Raw genomic sequence first — 20,131 nt, forward strand, 5'->3', positions numbered from 1 at the left:
ACGAGGTAGCGGAACCTTGACTTGTGTTATGAAGTGTTAGATGGGACCTACGTCAGGGGATGCGAACACAATCGCAGGCACCCCGATGTGTATAACGCGTGGGCTAGATTCAAAGGTAGATTCTCTCGACAGGTGGGTTCAAGTATTTTAATGAAATATCATTGGGAATTATGGAAAAACAGTGATGTAGTAGTTAGCAATTTTATATGAAGTGATTCAAAGGTAGATCCCCTCTCGACAGGGACACAAATGGGATAGGGAAGTTAGACAGACGTATAATTACACCAGAATCGAGATGCATAATGATCGTAAGACTGTATTTGGCGGTAGAAACCAATAAAAATCGGTATTAGGTTAGATTATTATGTGGATATTAGGATAGATTATTCTGTGTAGAGTGATACTTAAAAGGGTGGCCGAAGGGTTATAGATGTAATTCCCACATATTCCACTCGCGCCATCAAGGGCGTTAAATCATTACCCCTACGCCAGGTATATATATACCTTGCCCTACGCTACTACTGTATTTCGTGAATTATTCATAACTGGCAATCGAGGGTAAGGATTTTTATTAACTTTGAGCTGTGTAAAGGGAAGAGGGATGAACATTTTTGTGCGGTGGAGAAGCGTTATATACCTACCCCCACGCCTATGTCTATGGGTGTAATTACATATCATTCGCATCATATTTATATTGCGCTGAGTATAGATTAAGGAGGAATTATGTGTTACAAATGTGGATATGGATCACAATACTGTCATCTCACAGATAAATAAAACAAATTTGATGTAGACTTGAATTTTTCTTCAATTCCCTTAATTACTCTTGATCTCGCAAATATTGCGTAACACAAAAAAAACGGCCAAAAATGAGGAATAGAATAAAACCGTGTATTGGTCACGAGTTACCACTTATTCTAATATATATTTAGCCTAGTGATTCGGGTGGTGGTAGTGAAACACGACAAACATCTTGTGATTAAAAAATAATAATAATAATAATAATAATAATTAACGTAGAATTTCCCAATCAGCATTGTATAGATATATTTGAATAACGACCATCTTGTTCGTGGTGCTTGGGGTCGGGCACCGTTTTCTTCACGGAAGGCGTGATCTACTCATTGCCCATCAATTCATTAATATTTAATCGTAGATGGCGAATGTGGCACCACAATTGGTCCAAATGTCATGGTATGTGAAATAATATTGAAGATGCTGGGACTTCCCATAATAGAGGAAGAAAGAGAGAGAGGGGCGACGCGATATTTAAACTAGAAAAAGGTTTTGGAAAAGTAGAAAAGAAATGCTGGAACAAGAGGAAAGATCAACGAGAAGTCATAGTCATTTTATTATTTTTAAGATGTCAAGAAATATAGCTTTCCACACATAAGTGCAAACTTGTGGAATAGATGAAATGGAAATATAGAAAATACCAACACTATAAAAGAATTGAAGACGAGGTTTGACGAATGGAGAAATAGAGACGAGACTGAGCAGTTCCAGCTACTATAACTAGGTGAAAACACACACACACACACACACACACACACACACACACACACACACACACACACACACACACACACACACACACACCAAGATTGGAATATGCAGCAACGATATGGTCACCAAGTACAAAAAAATGTATAAAAAAAACTTGAAAGAATACAAAGAGCAATTACAAAATTGGCACCAACACTCTCAAAACTATCATATGAAGAGAGACTACAAAAACTTGAACTACAGACACTAGAGCAAAGAAGAGAGAGGAGATTTGATATCTATTTACAGAATCATGAAAGGCATGGAAATTACTGATAGAGAGAATCTGATAAAATGGGATGACAAATACAAGAGGACACGGAAAGAAAATAAAAAAAAGACAGCTATAGAAGAGATTTGAAAAAGAACAGCTTTCCTCACAGAGTAATAGACAGTTGGAACAAGTTAGATGAGAAAGTGGTGTGTGCAAAAACAATACATGAATTTAAAAATAGTTTAGATAAAATGAGATATGAAGACGGGATCCCACGAGCATAGCTCCCCTTCCCGTAAAATACAACTAGGTAAATACAACTAGGTAAATACACACAAGTTGGGTGGTGTCGAGACAGCAGCAGATCCGAGGTGAATACACACACACAGGGCTGAAATAATTTCAGTATCGCTGAGTTGCGAGTCGTTACTCCAACTCTCGTGGACGGGGAGTTGGGTGTGTATGTGCGTGTAAGGTGCATTACCCATAGATCAGTCATATATGAGCTTTGAGCTCTCTTCCGGGAGGAAAATAGCGGTCGATCACGAGTCCAACACATGATGCAAGACCATGGTGAAACACTCATACACGCAGCTCGACGACACAGTGGCAGCGTTTGCAACTTCTATCCCAGCGGTCCGAGTTCGAATCCCATCCAAGGCTGAAATAATTTCAGTATCGCTAAGCTGCGAGCCGTTACTTCAACTCTCGTGGGCGGAGAGTTGGATGTGTGTGTGTCAGTTCACAGCATTACCCATAGATCGGTCATACATGGGCTCTGAGCTCTCATCTGTCCATCACGAGTCCAACACGTGATCCAAGACCATGATGATTTACACATAAAAAAAATCGAGAAAATACCAAGGATTTCAAGCAAACTGGTTCCTAGCCTGTCAGATAAACCATATAAGGAGACAAAGGAATGTAACAGAAGAGGAAAGAGAACAAGTCACAGGAATAAAGTAAGAATAACGAAAAAATTAGGAAATAGGGGAAGGCATAGTTTTAATGGAGGGTGATGGACCACAAACAAAAATAGAACATAAATAAAACTGGCAACCTTGTCACTTTATTCTAAAAAGGAATAATAACAAGCCACCATAAAAATGTCATCCCAATTGGCGCGTATCATATTTTTTTATTATTATTATTATGTAATTGAAGATGGTAATAATGTCATAATAAAAATAATTAATAGCGTCTCATTGACAATCTACTAGTCACAATTATAAATTCCATTTTCTTTGGCTTATTCCGTAACTTTTTTCAAAGAAAATACTCAGCAGAACTTTTCAAAGAAAATGGTTTCAATACAAGTTGTTACAGAAAACGTAGCCTATATATTATCGCTTATAACAAAGATAAGAATTTATATAATTTTTATTACTGCAATATACAAGTATGGGATCACTAAATATACAGAAATTTATAAATGTAATAGGTCTACTTTATTTCTAACGCATCGAAACAATAATTGATTATTTGTCTTTATCCAAATAAAGCAAGTTAACGGAAGAATCTAGGTGTCTGTGTCAGCCCTCCATTTATCATGTCATCTAGCACTGCGGTGCCAAGTTTTTTTTTCAATATACCTATAATATTTAAGTTTAACAGAAATTATATATAGTAACACGATAACACAAATTATATTACATCACAATCGTTGGGTATGGAATAAAAGAAAGCATTTGGTCTATGTATCGACGTTATGTGCATGATAAAGATAAATATGTAATTAGATAAATAGAAATGAATAAATAAATATGCAAAAATTAATGAGTAGTAAAATTAATATATGAATAGTTAAATGGGTCAATAGAAAACAACTGTTAGTGGATATAAGTAAACAAATACGAGTAAATATAATTCAGTGCATGACTCGTCAATCCTTGACGAATTTATATAAATAATTATGAAAAATAGAATTTTTTATTGTTTCATATTTATTCTGGCTGCCAGTGATATATATATTTCATTTTACTGGGCGAAACTCGGTACTCTGTATCGTCTGCATTCGAATTTTGGTTGAGTGCTGCCAAGCGACTTTATTCAACTGTTAGAAACATCTGTAGGACCCTAAGTGATACAAAAATATTCGGATTAACTTCCCCTGCATCAGTATCCAAACTTCTGTTTGTTCTAAGTGCCGTCATGCAGTTTCATTCATCGGTTGGAAACCTTTGTTAACTCAGCTGCGTCGTTCGAAAGAGAACTCGCCATGTTTATTGATTCTGGCTATTGCCAAGCGATTTTATTCGGCTGAAAGAAACCCGATACTACCCTTCCAGATTCATAAGGCGATTTTATTCAGTTAAGGGAAACCATCTTTCGTAGGAAAAGGAGTCATTCTATGTAGATTTACTTTTGCTCATGTAGACGTTGAGCTAGAATCTCTTGCATCTTTGGACCTGCATCCATCCGGTTTGTTTGGCAATTAGTGAGACGCCATCCATCTGCATCCACTCTCACGGTAAAGTACTCATATCCTTCACCCACACTACCCATTCATCTATCTTTTCCTCAATCTCCCTGGCATTATTTTATTTATTTCATTTATCTATTTATTCAATTCTCTATTTATTTTTTGACAAGTCTTCTGTCGTCCATTCTGGCGACATGTCTTGACCTTTGGAGTCAGTGTGTTTGTTTCTCGGAAAAAAAAAGGCACAGGAATAAATGGCACAATTTTCAGCACAGGAAAAAAATGGCATTGTAAAATAAGCTAAAAAAGTGTTACAATGTAATTTCTTTACCATGGCACATTTTTCAATACAATCAGCTAAAATGTGTTAAAATCTAATGCCATTACTTGTTATCTTGCTTAACATTCCCATTTAATTTTTATATATTAAATGACTGTTTAAGATTTTTGTTATACTGCTTAAGATGCATTCGCTTAAGATAGAGAATGCACACATAACGAGTAACGTTTTTCAACGGACGCGTAATAAACGATAAAAAATATCTTATAAAGAAGTGTACCACACTTCTGAAATAAAAAATATTTTATGAGTAATGAAACACAAATAAAATGTGTAAAACATAGGACTAAATAATAATCATAAAAGTAAAATTCTTACCCATGAACTTTTAATGTGCACCTTGCATGTCATTGGCCAAATCCCGTTTTCAAGTGTCCTTCATGAAGAGCTAATTGAAGACTTTCTTCCAAATGTTCCATTGTTAGTTTAGCTTTCTTTTAACATTATTAAGAACAGAGAATACACTCTCGCAAATTTAAGTCGTTCCAAACATTGACAGCATATTAAAAGCCTCCTTTTGCAATGCCTCTGGCAGTCGCTTGATCCCCAAATCGAACAAATATCTTCTTTCTGGAAGAAGCACTCCATAGATGTGGACGACTGCTAATCCGCAACCTCGAGTACTATTGCTGCTCTTTCTTGAAGTTGGAATATTTTGGAGGTCTTCTACTGGAAAGTTGAAAGACCGAGAATATAACTGGAATCTGGGTATATGTTCCTTAAAAAAAAAAAAAAAAAAAAAAAAAAAAAAATCTTGAAATATTGGTCATTTTATAATACATGTAAATCTGGTGAATTTTAAGATAAATTTAGATATTTCTAGATATTTTTTTCAAATGTTTTGCCAGTATTTATTATTATCGTATTAGATTAGATTCTACTGGGTTTTGAGTGTACACATATCAGTTACAAATACTTCACATTAAAAGTACTAAATCAATAACACATTCTATAACGAGTTTAGCATAACATTTTTGGTCACTTGTATAAACATCGAAGCGTTTTTGCAGCTAGTAATATAAAAGTACTAGAGACGACTAAAACGTTTTCAGACGTTTGATAACGCAATCGCCCCGCAGCATTGGGATTGCCACCCAGTAAGTAAAACGAAGTGACTGTGTGTGCATCTGCTGAATCTGAGTTATTGAGAAAGTGCCGGTTGTGTTTATTTACTTAAGAACTAAAGCCTTTTCCCAAAATGGACAAGTTTTTAAAACGCAAGCAGTCGCTGGAGAATGATGCGAAAGATTGAAAAAAAAATCAGAAGCATCTCAGAAAAAAAATCAGAAAACTGATTCTTTTCAAACATCTTGGGAAGTTAGCTACTTTGTTGTGTAGAATGAAGCGAAATCAGGAATGGAATGCCTGTTATAAGATGTGAGTCTTTCTGGCTACCGAAAAGCTAATTGCGAAAGGCATTATAACACCCATCATGGATCTTTCAGCGAAACTTATCCTGTATTTTCCTCACTTAGAATAAATAGAATAAAAGAGATGAAAGACAATTTGAAGAAGTCAACGAATCTGTTGTGCTGTCCTGCCATTTCCCATAAAATTTCGAATAAATTGGCCAAAAAGTGCATGACATACACAGCAGTGGCGAGGTTGTAAAAGACTGTATATTGGCTACCATAAATTTTTTTAGCAACAAGTATCCCGGATTAGGTTTAAAAAAAATGCTTGTCACTGCTGCGGAAAATATCCCTTTGAGCGACAGCGTTACAGATAGAGTAAAACGAAATGCGGCTGCATTTAAGAAAGATTTATGGATAAGGACTGTGGACTGTGTTACATGTTCTTTCGAACTTTACAATAGAAGTGTGAGTGAGGAGTACAATAAGGTGTGCCCTATTACTGAAAAATAAATTAAACCTAGAGACAATGCACCTTGGTTTAACGGTGAAATTTCTCGAGCCAAGAAAGACTGTGGCGTAGGCATAAGAGTGAACAGACTAGAAATGATTATAAAATTGCAAGAAACCATGAGAGAAGGCTGATCATAGGAAGGAAACGTAACTTTTATAGGTCTAAGACTATTGAAGCACGAAATGACATTCATAAATTATATACAATATTAGATAATCTCACTGGTACAAAAAATAAAGAAAGTTAAATTACCAGAGGGTTATACAGACAGTGCCCTTGCAGACAAATTCGTAGAATTCTTTGACAGTAAGGTGAAAAATATAGTGGCGAATTTTCAGAATGATACCAATGAGTCACTACCCGTGACTAGAGACATAAATGAACCAAGACTGCTATCTTTTTTAGACCAGTAAATCTGGGTGTGGTGAAATCCATAATGCGTAGAGCACGGTCGACATATTGTAGCAATGATCCCATCCCGATAAGTGACATCGAGTGTAGTGAGAATTTTGAAGACTTTGTAAGTGTTATCAAAGATTTAGTTAATCTTAGCATTGAAAAAAATACTTTTCCATTCTCTGAGAAAAGAGCGATTGTTAAGCCGATAGTGAAGGGTAGTCTTGATAGCCAATCCTTAAATTCCTACCGGCCCGTCTCAAATCTGACATTCCTGTCAAAAATTATTGAAAATGTTATCCTCGAACAACTGAACACTCACCTTGAATTAGTACATGCTCTTCCTGAGAGTCAATCCGCCTACCGTAAACTACATTCTACGGAAACAGCGCTGTGTTCGGTAGTAAATGATATGCGAATGTTAATGGATGAAGGAAAATGTGGTGTATTGATTCTACTTGATCTTAGTGCTGCTTTTGATACAATGGTGGATTCTATATTATTGCAAGACTGTAGGAACATAGGTATAGAAGGGAGGGCACTGAGGTACTTCGAAAGTTTCCTTGAGAACAGAACATATCAAGTACAAGTTGGTGAATCGCTTTCAAGCCCAAAGGAGCTAGTGAGAGGGGTTCCGCAGGGAAGTGTCCTCGGTCCAATTTTGTTTTGCATATATACTAGAGGGCTCTCTGATCTACTGAATAGACACGGGGTCAGTTTTAAACTATTTGCGGATGATACACAATTCTATATGGCAGTGAACAATGTGCATAGCATAGAGACAGTGCTGAATGACTTAATGTATGACATTAGAAACTGGATGAAACTCAAACAACTAAAACTTAATGAAAACAAGACAGAGTGCCTGATAGTTGGGAAAGAAATTGATTTGGTAAGGCTAAACATTCCAAGGTTGCACATAAATGGTGTCTCGATGACTGTGGGAGACAATATTAAGAATCTGGGAGTGATCATAGACAGAAATGTAAATCTCGCGAGTCAGGTGCATCATGTGGTTAGAGTGGCTAGTTATCACCTGAGAAACATAACCTTTGTAAGGAAATATCTTGATAAAGAAACTGTCAAAATGCTTGTTCATAACTACGTGATAAGTAGGCTTGATTATTGCAACTCGCTGTATTATGGACTGCCTAACCACTTATTGAGGAAACTACAATTAGTTATGAACAGAGCTGCGAGGATGATAGTGGGTTTAAAGAGGCGTGAGAGAATAACTCCCGTACTGATAAGCTTACACTGGTTGCCTATTAAGGCGAGGATCATTTATAAAATATGCACGCTAGTATATCAAGCGATTAAATTTGGAAAACCAGTCTACCTCAAAGAATTGCTTAGTGACTTCAGTACAGTTTCCGACTTGACGTTAAGGTATAATGTTCAATTAGACAGGCTAAATAAGCCAAGATTCAACACCGAAATGGGTCGTAAAGCCTTTAAGAATAGTGCTCCAAGGTTATATAATAAATTACCCGAATGCGTAAGAACTACATAACCTTCAAGAAGGAACTAAAGGCATATTTGTTCACTGAGTGCTATGACACGGACAGCACGTCAATGAGGACGGTTTTTGGTTGTTAGTATAATCGTTTTCAGCTGAGCAGAGCGTCATGCAAGACGGAGCTCAGCATCGAATCGTCACATCAAGTATCAAGTATCAAGTCATCGTGTTATGCCAAGTAATGAAATTAAGAGGAACTCGCAAGTTTTGTTCGCGCGAATTTGTTCTTGGAATTTCACAAGCTAGACGATTTGGCGAAGAGGGTTCTCAACTACCGTATAAGAGCAAAATTCATGACTTTGAGAAATTTGAGCATTACGTTATAAAACATTTTCTGCGCACGAAGTCTCATATCTTAATATTAAACTTAGTGCTCGCGAGCACTATTTTAGGGATCTATGGGAAGCACCGTGTAAAACCATAGGAGCACCACGGTGCTCGCAAGCACCAGGTTAAGAACAACTGCTGCAGAGTCGTGTAGACCTTTTTCTGGCGTTTCTTGGGAGGCTCACCACGAGATCCTTGCAGCATCTGAGGAGCTACAACAACTTGGTCAGCTTGGATCCATTAGATCGCACGCCATATCGTTAGGTGACTGTGACCAACCAACTTAGTAGAATAATGATCGTAAATCATCATCATCATTATCATCATCAACAACAACACTAATAATGATAATAATAATAATATTTGATGATTATATAATGTAGAACATTACAAAATACCCAGTAACTAATATTTCCATAAACCCAACTAACCTGCTGGATCGATGGTTCCTTCCTTCACCTAAGTTGTTCGTGCGGTTTGCCTCACGTACGTTCCAGATTTCGGAAGGAAACCGGGAAGGAATACGACGGTGTTGAACTGTTCGGATCTCGCAGAGGTGGGCAAATGCGTCCCCTTAGTGCGTTACTGCGTTCTTGCGTACATGCGCACCGTCCTAGTAGAAATGCAGGAACGCAATTTTTTAAGAAGAACGCAAGTAAGAGGCACGCGTCGCACGAAATTTTAAAGCGTCCCTGCGTTCCGAGCGTTACAAAATTATTTTTTTCATAACGTTCTCAATGGAAACAAAGACGACATTCACTACGCGGCAACATTCTGTCGTTTACGTTCAGGCGGGAGGTGAGGAGGTGGAAGAGACGGTTACCATGACTGAACCAGTCGAAGAGAGCGATGGTGAGCGTCACCCTCAGCCATGACCTCTTCCTCGCCCAATACAGGGACGCCTGGCTGAACCTCTTTAAAAAATACAATACTCCTCTTCCTAGCTTAGCTGCTGTGGAGAGGCTGTTTAGCTCAACGGAAGACATTTTGCGGATACAAAGGTCCACCCTGAGCAACATTAACTTTGAACAGTTTGTGTTTGTGATAGGCAACATGGACCTCCTTGGATACAAGGAGGTGCAGAAGTAGGGCAAGGAGGAGGAGAAGGAAGTGGAGTAGGAGGAGCAGCAATTTTAATTCTTAAGAAAAAAAATTGTAACTTGTCTAGTTGTATGAACCTCTGATGTATTACTACCTTGTGTTTTGTCTTATTTTTGAGTTGCGGAATAGTTCTTTTGATGCGCACTGTAGTGTTTTTGAGGAACGCACTTTTATACTTTTTTCAAGTTTTTTTTTATTAAAGTATTTTCTATCTTATTTATTTTTATTATTATTATTATTATTTTTTTTACATTTTTTTTAGCGTACTACTTTTTGAGGGACGCTTTAATAGTTTGGTAGCGCTAACGCAGGAACGCAAGAACGCACCGAGTGAAAACATCTGGGGAATACTATTCCAAGAATGCACTAACCACGGCCGAAGGAACGCAGGAACGCTAACACACTACCCAAAATAAAGGAACGTGCCCTGCTCTGGGATCTCGTCATCTTGTCTTTGGCCACGTCTGATCAAAGTAAGTGACGAAAGGCTCCATGCCCTCTTATGTGTTGTTTTTTAGGAAATTCATGCCAGCAGGAACATCCACGATAGGAAGAAAAGCTAAGCTGTCTTACCACAGAACAACTTTATTTCCTCATTTTCCTCGTAGACAGCTGCCAGTCCTAGCTCTTGTATTTTCCTCTATGATGGCTGTGTCAAATGGTAGCAACAACAGCGAATGGCAACTTCTATTCCGAGAATTGATGTGATGGCTTGCAGAGTTGTTTGTTCAAAGTCAAGCATAACGGTTAAAGGGTCTGGATACAGGAGGTACTCCGCACATTTCTCATGAATTGACTTGAAAAGTTCCTCATAAGTGTCTTGGGTCTTGTATTGCAGAAATGCATAAACAACAGAGACAGCAGTATCACCGAGAGGAACACGAATGACATGCAACTGTGTGAACTTAGGAGGAGCCTTGGCAAAATTTCCGTCCATCATCCAGAGGTCTGATCTCGCTAACAGTCCCAGAGTCTGTACACTAGCAAAAGCAGTAATACGGTTGTCACTGTCTGGACCATTGTCATATATCATGAATAGTTGTGGTTCTGGTCCACCAATTGACACCCATTCACCTGAGAAAACAAGTTCCTGTAATGAAGCAGGGTCACGAGGTTGACTGGCGCCTTGGTGATGCCGAATGAGTCTTACAATGTTCTTGGGGGTACGAAATGAGGCTGAGCTTCTGTTTCCATGGTCAAGGCAGTTTGGACGTATATTTGATCAGTTTTATCTCGAGTGCTTTTCGCTAATGTTTTCATTTTAGATTTACATGTTGCTGCTTTGATATCACTTTCGTCACCATCGTGATTGTGTTCCATTACAATTATTGCATTTTCATTTGCAAGAGATGTTATTCATGCACCTTTACATTATAGGGTTCGCTTCACGCATCTCCACCGAAACGTGTTAGCTCTCGGCCACTGCTTGGTATACATGTATCCACTGTAACTGTTTAGGACCTCCCTTATTGGTTTCGATAATTTCCATGACGAAAGTAAGTTGTGCAGTACTCGTACGTAGCAGTCCCAAAGAGCCCGCTAGAGTCCACTAATCTGATGCCTCAAACTTGCGCCAAGAAGACTTATGATCGTTAGCGTAGACGGTAAGATTTTTCGTATATTACTTCTTCAGACAAACTGTACATAGATATAGAAAAAGAACAGCTTATAAACACACTTCACAGCAGGGAAGGTTACATGGAGGAGAGACCTGACGTCTTCCCGCGTCTCTGACCTACTCCCGTATTAGTCTGGGGGGAATTGTCACATAACGAAACCTGTTAATGCTGTGTCACATTTGATATGTCTATAACTCATACTCATATTTTTCATTTAAGTGCCAGAAATCAAACATGATTCAATGGCATGCCTTACGAAGAAATCTTTAGATTTGGCTAATACTTTGGAACCGGCCCAGTCAATATGGAGAATGTAGGAAAAATTGTGAAATATTCGAAAGAAGGGTTCCGATTGTTAGTGTAATTTCATGATGGCGAAATATTCGAAACCCAATTGATACCTATAATTACTGAAGATAATGCCATAACATGCAAATATTTCCATGTGCCATTTTTTCCTAAGCTGAAAAAGTGCCACATTTTCCTATGCCATTTTTTCTACATTCGTGTGTATGTAAGAGATTCATTAACTTATGATTATAGTTTTTATAGTATTCGTTGTCTTCTCCTTTACACACAAGTTCCCAAATTTTCACACACATTAATGTTTCTTGGTGGGGAGCCATGTGACACGTCTATATGCTAGTACTGGGTGGGTAATGCTGTTATTGACTCGAGTTCATGTGGATCTGGTTATTGGTTATCATATTTTGTTTAATCGTGGCATATAGAGCGCAAGAGCATCTTGGCTCCGCTGCTATTCTTATCTTTATTTCCTCGTCGGTCAGGCTGTTTATCTGTTGCTATAGATCCTAAGTACTTGAATATTAGCATAACTTTCAAATTTAGCTCAGCAATTTGCGTCTGTAGTTGTTCTCCCCGTCCCTTTCACAATACACCTGCACAGAAATCAAGGGCTTTTGGTCAGTCAATATAGCTTGCCTCATGTAGCCCTACTGTCTGCTTGGTCCAACGGGCCTATACTGACTGCAAGGCTGCTTTCATACGAGGCAACTTATGGCGGGAATTAACTGTCTCTTATGGTTTTCAGTTGAGTCGTATCATTCTGATATTCAGTGCCCTAGTTTATAGACCTAACCAAAACCAAGCAATGGCCTAATACGAGCTGTATATAGGGATTTTGTTTAATTATATATAGTATTACAAATGTTATTGGCGAGATCTGTAATATTTCGAGCGGTCTTATATACATAGAATTATTGGGTGTTGTCCACCCAGAACTCTGTGGTACTCTGCTGTAGGTACATCTTAGAGAGCTCACAAAAGACCAGTCCATAAGACGACGCATTTATCTAGATTAAGGTTGAGTCCTCATGAATGAGCCATGCTATGTACTAGATATATAGCTTTCTAGCACGCACTCAAGTCCTGGGTCAGTGTGCCCGTGGAGTCTCGATATATCCACTTATATAGCTTAAAGTCGCCAGTAGAGGGCGAATCCATGGGGAGAGGGGTTGAGTGTGTTACCCCATCCGTTCGTTCTTTGGTAACCTAACCCAACTCACAATCTACCATGTAAAAAAAAAAAAAACGCAGTGAGGGGTCTGCTTATGATGTTTTATTATTGTATTGTGCATAAAGTATTGTTGTAGTGATTGGTGGAATGACATTAATATAATATGCTTACGGCTGAGACAGGGGATAATATACCCATTGTAACCCTATTCCTAGGTATGAACATGTTAATAATTCCCTCCCTTTTCAATGAATTGTATTTGGTCTTTTGATGGACATAAATCAGGAATGCTGAGGTACACCACCGCGTAGCAATCAAAGAGAGATTTAAATGTCAGATATTTAGAGCTTCTTGTTTTATTTGCCAAGAAATCCGAAATTTATTTGAGGAAGGGGTTACAGAGACCCAGCAACCTATGTTTATTATCTAGCACAAGGTGACTAACAACGTCAAAGGCTTTGCAAAAATCAAATAGAAATACTAACTGAACCCGAACCTGCCCACAGAGTAACATCATTGTACACCAGTAATTGATCTTCTACAGAGGCGAAAACCAAAGTAGTCAGTAGAATTTATATTTAACGTTCTAGTTCTTGATTTTTACAACTATTTGCAGCATACTGATCAGCCTGAAGATGATTTTTAAGTACAAAATGTCTAATTGAAAAATAGAATCAGGTAAAGTCATTATTGGTACAATGCTTCAAAGAATTCCATAGTAGTCATTATCAAAAGGTTTCGCGTTGCATATGATAGTAAAAAGTGTCTATAGGATTACTACTTTTGAAATTCCCGCTTCCAATAGTTCAACGATAATCAGTCAAAACAGAACCTTTCAATATTACTTAATTATGTGTAGTGTCAAACGTAAAGAATTGCAAAAGTCTGCATACGTTAAATATTTTTGAAGAATATTATCAATGCTACGGCAAAAGAAAGTGAAATTATCGTATAATAATTAAAATTAAAACCAAAGAGTTTGTATACATGTCATGGCGGCGTTGTTGAAGGTTTGTCGAACCGTATTTTGTTTTTTTACTATGGCCTATTTGAGGTGGTATGCAAACTGTAATACTCATGAAATGCCCTTACCAAGAACTATCAGAGTATTTATGGTCACGTAGTAGCCGCAATTTTATTATTCCATTGTGTTAGACCGTTAATGATGGCATAAGAATGACTGGCACAGATTGTTTACGTCTGGACTGTACTTTGTCACCTATCTGGGCTACGCTCCAAGAATTTGTCTTTGTCTCGTCTGCTACATACGCAATCTTACAGCCCAAGTACCAGGTAGCAGTAGGAAGCCAGAAGTCCCACAAGTATAGGAGGGTGTATAGTGTCCCGTCATTTCGTCAACTTTGGTCTGAAATATTCAGGGCCCGAAACTGGGGACAGGGCGAGGGCAATACTGAGCTCTTCAAATGTCAAAGAGATGAAAATCAAAGAATTTTGGGTATACGTGAGATTTCAGCAGAACTGACTGATTCAAGTCCTGTGTCAATGAAGCCTAAGGGTATGCTGGTCATTCTCTCATGGGGTGGCCATGTTCTTGAAGTTGGTGGTGACAATGTGTATAATTTTTTCAGGATTGATGAAGGTGATTGTTAATATTGCTCACTGTCACTTAAAACCAGTTTTATAGCTCATTGATGAATGGATGTTAAAAAGTGTTGTTCATTATGTATTGAACGTTCACTTACAAGTGAGTGTTGTTAATTTGATTTTTGTAGGGTATAACAAACTGTTCGGTACTTTTTTGTAATAATTTAAAAGCAGCAATTGTGCTTGAATTATTCTGGGGGAATAGGGACTATTATAGTTAAAGATATATTGGCTTATTAAAATATCCGATTGGGAGAGATTAAAAAAGTTGAAGACGTAGTACCAAGTGCAGCTGATCGAAGATGTTTAGTCAGCTTCTTAGCATTGTGAGTGTGTTCTTCTGTTTTTGATGTTTTTTCCTCTCAAGGGCTCCTCGTAAGACCATGATGTTTGTTGTTTGTTGTGTTAACATAGTAGTCCTCTATGTTATGTTGATAGTGTGTCACTGATATTTATCTGACATATGATATAGGTCAGACACCAGGCCTTTTCTATTACTTTGTTTACTTAAATATTATTTAGCATTCCATTATATTTAACTTTCATAATATTATATTTGTCTTTGGGAAATGGTTAATATTAGTGTATATATATATGTTAAGACGTCAAACCTACCTATAATGGGGGCTGCCTCACTTACTGTCCCTCCTGTCTTATCTCTTTAGGGTTAAAGGTAAAGATGACAGTAGATTGACATTATTGACAATAACATCCTTACCCACAATCACAATATTAAGGATGAATTGTTTTCCAGTTGATGTAGATTATTGATTTTGATTTGCAAGTCTCTTATTAATTACTTCAGTAAGAGTGAAATTCTCTCATGCAGCATTGGGTACCATATGTACAATTCATCACATTGCTCACATTATTATATCACTGCTGTATTATTCATTCTCTTTTACTCTGAGTAATATTAAACACAGAAAATTGTGATCAAACCAGTTCATAGAATCCAGGGGTAACTCCTGTACAATTATAAAAAATATTTATAGTCAAAATGCCGATGATGGCATCCTCATGTACCCACTCACGCCTCATGATGACTATGTAGGCATGATCATACTGAAGTGGTTAAGATAAGGGTTGAACAAAGAAATTGTTAACTAAGTGTCAGGTTGAAAAGAAAAGAAAAGAAATCTTTGTTGTAATTCACGATTCTCCACACAGATTCATTTGTCCATATCATATAAATGAGTGTAGCCATTTTTCTTCAGCATTGTTTACATTTGAGACCCACAGGTCCCAGGTAACTGGCAACAGCCACCGGGCAGGCCCATAAGTCATTTAGGGAAGAAGTACTGGGTTGTTGAGGGATTGTTAGTGTGGGACAACATAAAACAAAGTGCTCTGTGTGGTACCATCAAGGGCAGTTTGATTCCCTGGCTTGGCTTATTCTGTGTTGATACTGATTTAATGCTAGATGATGCCCCAAATACAAGCATATCATTGTGGTTTGTACTCTTGTAAGGGATTTTTCTGTGCCCCATATAAATACAGCTCAAACAATAGTCCACAATTTTTTCTCAAATAGATTTCTGGGAGGGTCTGATGACCATTACAAGTCAATGTAGAGGTATTGGTTTTGGATCAGTGAAAGTTAAGGCAGCAACAACTGTTATTATATGTGTAACATTGTGTGGACTATGTTTGTGTGTAGGAATGTGCAGTCTCATGGGAATTTCATTTTGTTAGATATAGTTGGAATTTTTTTTTATTTGTGCATTGTAGGTGTTCTATACTAGTATGATTTTGCTCTCAGTCTGTTCATTGAGATAAACTTGGTTTATAAAAACAAAGTTAATTTGTCACATCATTCTATTACTCTGGTTTCACAAAAACTTACCAAAACCTACCAATCATGTCATTCTTGATATACATTCTTGGCTGTAGTCAATGTTAATCAGGAGGAACTAAGAAAATACTTAGTTCTGGTTGAAATTAATAAGTTAGGCAAAGTAGAATCTCTTGTTAGAAATTGAAGAATAACAAGAACAGTTTTGATGTTTAGTATTTTCAGAACACATGAGTTATATAAAGATGAAGAGAATTTGTGGTATCATCTTCATTAACTATAATATCATAAGTGAATTCCTAAGGCCTATTCCCCCTCTGAAGGGGATGGTGGAATTCAAACTTGAACCCACTGTATTTATGTTAAAATCCATTTAATGCCCCTCCCATCTCGGCAGCTCATGGATGAAGAGTCATCCCTATACCCAGCTACATAGTACAGAATGAAGGCAGTGCAGCGAGTATAATAATGATAATAATAATTATTCATACATATACCAAAGGCTTTTTCCCCCCTTACAAGGGAGGTAGCCAAAAGACAAGGGCATAGAAACCACTCCCACCCATTCCATCCCCTACATACTCCACTCCCCTCTACCCCCCTTCCCTCCTGTCTGAGGTATTGGCTGCATGTTATTGTGGCAAAGTAGCATGCAGTTGATACTTTAGGGTCTATATGGGGTACCCATACAGACCAGAGCCACACATCATTTTGTCTGTGATAGAAGACTCTGTTCATAGAGAAATTATGACATTTTTATTATACTGCGACTGTCCCTCTGTTATGCTGTCTTCCAACCCCTTGTTACTATCCTGTACCATTTCTCTGAATATTCATTTCCTTTTTTTACCAATCGTCATCATCCACTACCACCACCAAATCATTCATTATTATTATTATTATTATCAATAGTATTATTCAACATTTTTAATTGGAGACATCAGAAATATTTTACTTGGTCCAAATCATACCAGATTTGATGGTTGCAAATAGTGCAAGATAATCAGGTTAGCCTTTACTTGGAGACGGAAAATGGGTTTGAATAAATGTTGAAACCTGTGTACCAAGATGGCCACCTGCTGCTGGTTGACATATGTCAAGTTTACCCAAGCATGCTGAATGTTGCTCTTTGTCAACCTCCTTCATGGCTCCTTCCCCTCCCCCTTCTCCTCCTGCTCCCGCACTTCCTCTCCCTCCCTACCTCTCTCCCCCCCACTCCCACTCCTCCTCACCCTCTCCCATCTTCCTATCTGCTTCCTCTCTCCACCATATTATCATCTTTTCTTCCTCCTACACTTTCCCCTTTCTTCCTCTCCCCTTCACCCCCTCTCCTTTCCCCCTCTTCCCTCCCCTCCCTCTCCCCTTCTCTCCTCTCCCCTCCCCTCCCCCCCCTCCCCCCCCCTCCCCTCCCCCCCCCCCCTCCCTCCCTCTCTCCCTCCCTCTCCCCCCTCCCTCCACACTCCCCTCCCTCTCTCCCCCTCTCCTCTCCCTCCCCTCCCCCTCCCCCCCTCCCCTCCGCCCCCCCTCTCCCACTCCTCCCACACCTCTCCCCCCCTCTCCTTCCTCTCCCATGTTCCCCTTCCCTACTCCTTCCCTTGTTCCTCTACTAAAGCCCAATCCCTCTCACTCTTAACTCCCACCTTCCCCAACCCTTATCCCCCACCCCCACTCCTTCCCCCCTCCCATTTTCTCCTATTCCCTCTCTTCTATACCCCTACTCCTCACCTTCTCATCTTCCCTCTCCGCCTCCTTCTTCTCTTCCCTTTCCTTCTCTCCTCCTCCTCCCTCCCCTCCCCTCTTTCCCTTCCCCCTTCCCCCTCCCCCTCCTCCCTCTCTCACTCCCTTCCTTCCTCTCTTTCCCTCTTCTTCTCCCTCCTTGTTCTCTGCCCTTTCCCCTCCCTTTCCTCACTTCTCCCCTCACTCCCCCTCCTCCTCCCCTTTCCTCCTCCCCTTTCCTCCTCCCCTTTCCTCCTCTCTTCCACTCTTTCCCCCTCTCCTTCTCTTTGTGTTTCCTTCTTTTTCCATCTCTCCTCTTTCACACTCTCCTCCTCTTTCCTCCTCTCCTCTTCTTTCCCCTTTTCTTATTTCCCCCCTCTCCTCTTCTTCCCCCTCTCCTCCTCTTTCCCTTGCTCCCCCTCTTTCTCCTTCCTTTCCCCATTCCTTCTCCTTACTCCCTCTTATCCTTTGTCCCCATTCACCCTCTCCCTCACTACCTCCCCCTCTCCTCCTCCCCCTCCTCATCCTCTTCTTCATCCCTCCACTCCTCCCCTCATTCACCCTTCCCCTCCAGTTCTCCCCCTCTCCTTTTCCCTATCTCATCCCTCTGTTCCTCCTCCTCCTCCTCTTTCTCTCGTCTAACTTTGTATTTTACTAACAGCATTATGGTCTTAGTGTGTGCATACCCATTCATGTATTATTCATTTATTCATTCAATGTATTTTCATTTTGACAGGTCCCATTTTTGAAAGATACAATATCATATCCAGATTTTTAAATGGTTATAAGGGTTCATACAGTGGTTGATTTTATTCTCAAGGAATGATTTCCTAGTTTATAGTGTTTGTTGCATAATTAGGATGTGTGGGTTTTGTATCCGAGTCATGGATTAAGTCCCACCACTTTTCTCTGATTCCTGGCAGGGACTCTCTTGCCCCAAAAGCTGGGGGTGCAGGGCTGCTTTAGCTTGCTGGAGTGCCCCACTGCCACCTCTACAAGTGGATATCTCTTTATTTGCTTGATAATCATATTTATTTCATAATTAGTGATTGCAAACATGAAATACTTAATTTTCATGTAATATTTGGTGGGCCCACTGTATGTAGAAATATGATAGGGATGGCAGGCTTTTGTCAGGCTTCCAGAGCTCCAGCACCTATAAAATTGGCATTACACTCCTGCCCAATAGTTCCTAAAGTGCATAAATTTATGGAGAAATTTTATGTTACTGGAAAATGACTGTTTGCCTATTAGGTTTTGATCATGCATGCCATTTGCCTAGGAGCCCCCTCTCTAGTGATCCCTAGGCTGAGTAAATTGTTTAGCATTAGTTAAAATCTGTAAAGTGTATTGCCATGATAAAGGGGTTGATCAAGATATGTCAGTCAAGTTATGTCCCTGGATCTCTTTTGTCACTGAGTCAATCATAGGTTACTCATGAAAGAATCTTGGTAATGTTGTGAGTGCATATTTGACTGAAATAGTGTTAACACCTTTGTCTTGGTGATGTGTCCTGAACCAGATAAAATGGTCTGATGTATTCAGAATAATGTATGTAAAGTGTGCCACTGTAGCAGAGGAGTCAAGTGACTCTGCCCTCATTCCCAGGAGTAGACCTATTTCATTGGCTATTTCTTTTTCCTCAGGATAAAGGCACAGTCACATTTGAGGAAAAATGGCCAGTGATGCGGCCAACTGTTCTAAAGCTGCTGCGACAGGAATGTGTCAGCCGAGCAGAATGGCAGGATCTCTTTTGGGCTGTTCACAAGGTTTGCCTGTGGGATGAGAAGGGACCGCCTAAAGTCCAAAAGGCGTTACAAGATGACATTCTAGACTTCATTACGCATGCCCAGATTGTAAGTAACTCTTCATTTGAAAGTAATTTTTCCTTTTTATTATTATTATTATTATTACTATTATTATTGTTATTGTTATTATATATATATATTTTTTTATAAGAGAACCCTCTGCTTTGGACAGATTTCCTGTATTGCTTGTTGTCAAGCTGATGGGGGGGAAAATGGTCATATGTGTTTAGAAGTATTTTCTTATCCATCTGTTACCCAGGTTCTCTCGTACAAGGGTACTTTGGCTTCCAGAAAATCTGTCATGACCAGTGGTTCAGCCCATAAATCACTCATTGAAAAAAAATTGTGTTGCCGTTTGAAAAAAGTGAAGTGTGGGAGAGT

The 20,131-nt window shown here is 39.0% G+C and overlaps 1 protein-coding gene and 1 pseudogene across 7 annotated transcripts in view; one reads left to right on the plus strand and one right to left on the minus strand.

The window, feature by feature from the left end:
• Positions 1 to 10,173: 10,173 nt before the first annotated feature.
• Positions 10,174 to 11,206, minus strand: LOC143018468 (uncharacterized; annotated as a pseudogene).
• A 2,589-nt stretch (positions 11,207 to 13,795) lies between these two features.
• Cul5 (cullin 5) overlaps positions 13,796 to 20,131 on the plus strand; it is a 73,609-nt gene continuing 67,273 nt past the window's right edge. For 3 of the 7 annotated variants that reach the window (XM_076181997.1, XM_076182004.1, XM_076182010.1), the window contains exons 1-2: positions 13,988 to 14,119; positions 19,589 to 19,798. In XM_076181997.1, the coding sequence (XP_076038112.1) occupies positions 14,003 to 14,119; positions 19,589 to 19,798 (327 nt within the window). In that variant the 5' untranslated portion in view covers positions 13,988 to 14,002. The other 4 variants (XM_076182019.1, XM_076182015.1, XM_076182014.1 and 1 more) reach the window with 4 other exon arrangements.

This window comes from Oratosquilla oratoria, chromosome 3 (genome assembly GCF_046742065.1).
Source record: "Oratosquilla oratoria isolate Oo_2021 chromosome 3, ASM4674206v1, whole genome shotgun sequence".
Classification (NCBI taxonomy): Eukaryota; Metazoa; Arthropoda; class Malacostraca; order Stomatopoda; family Squillidae; genus Oratosquilla; species Oratosquilla oratoria.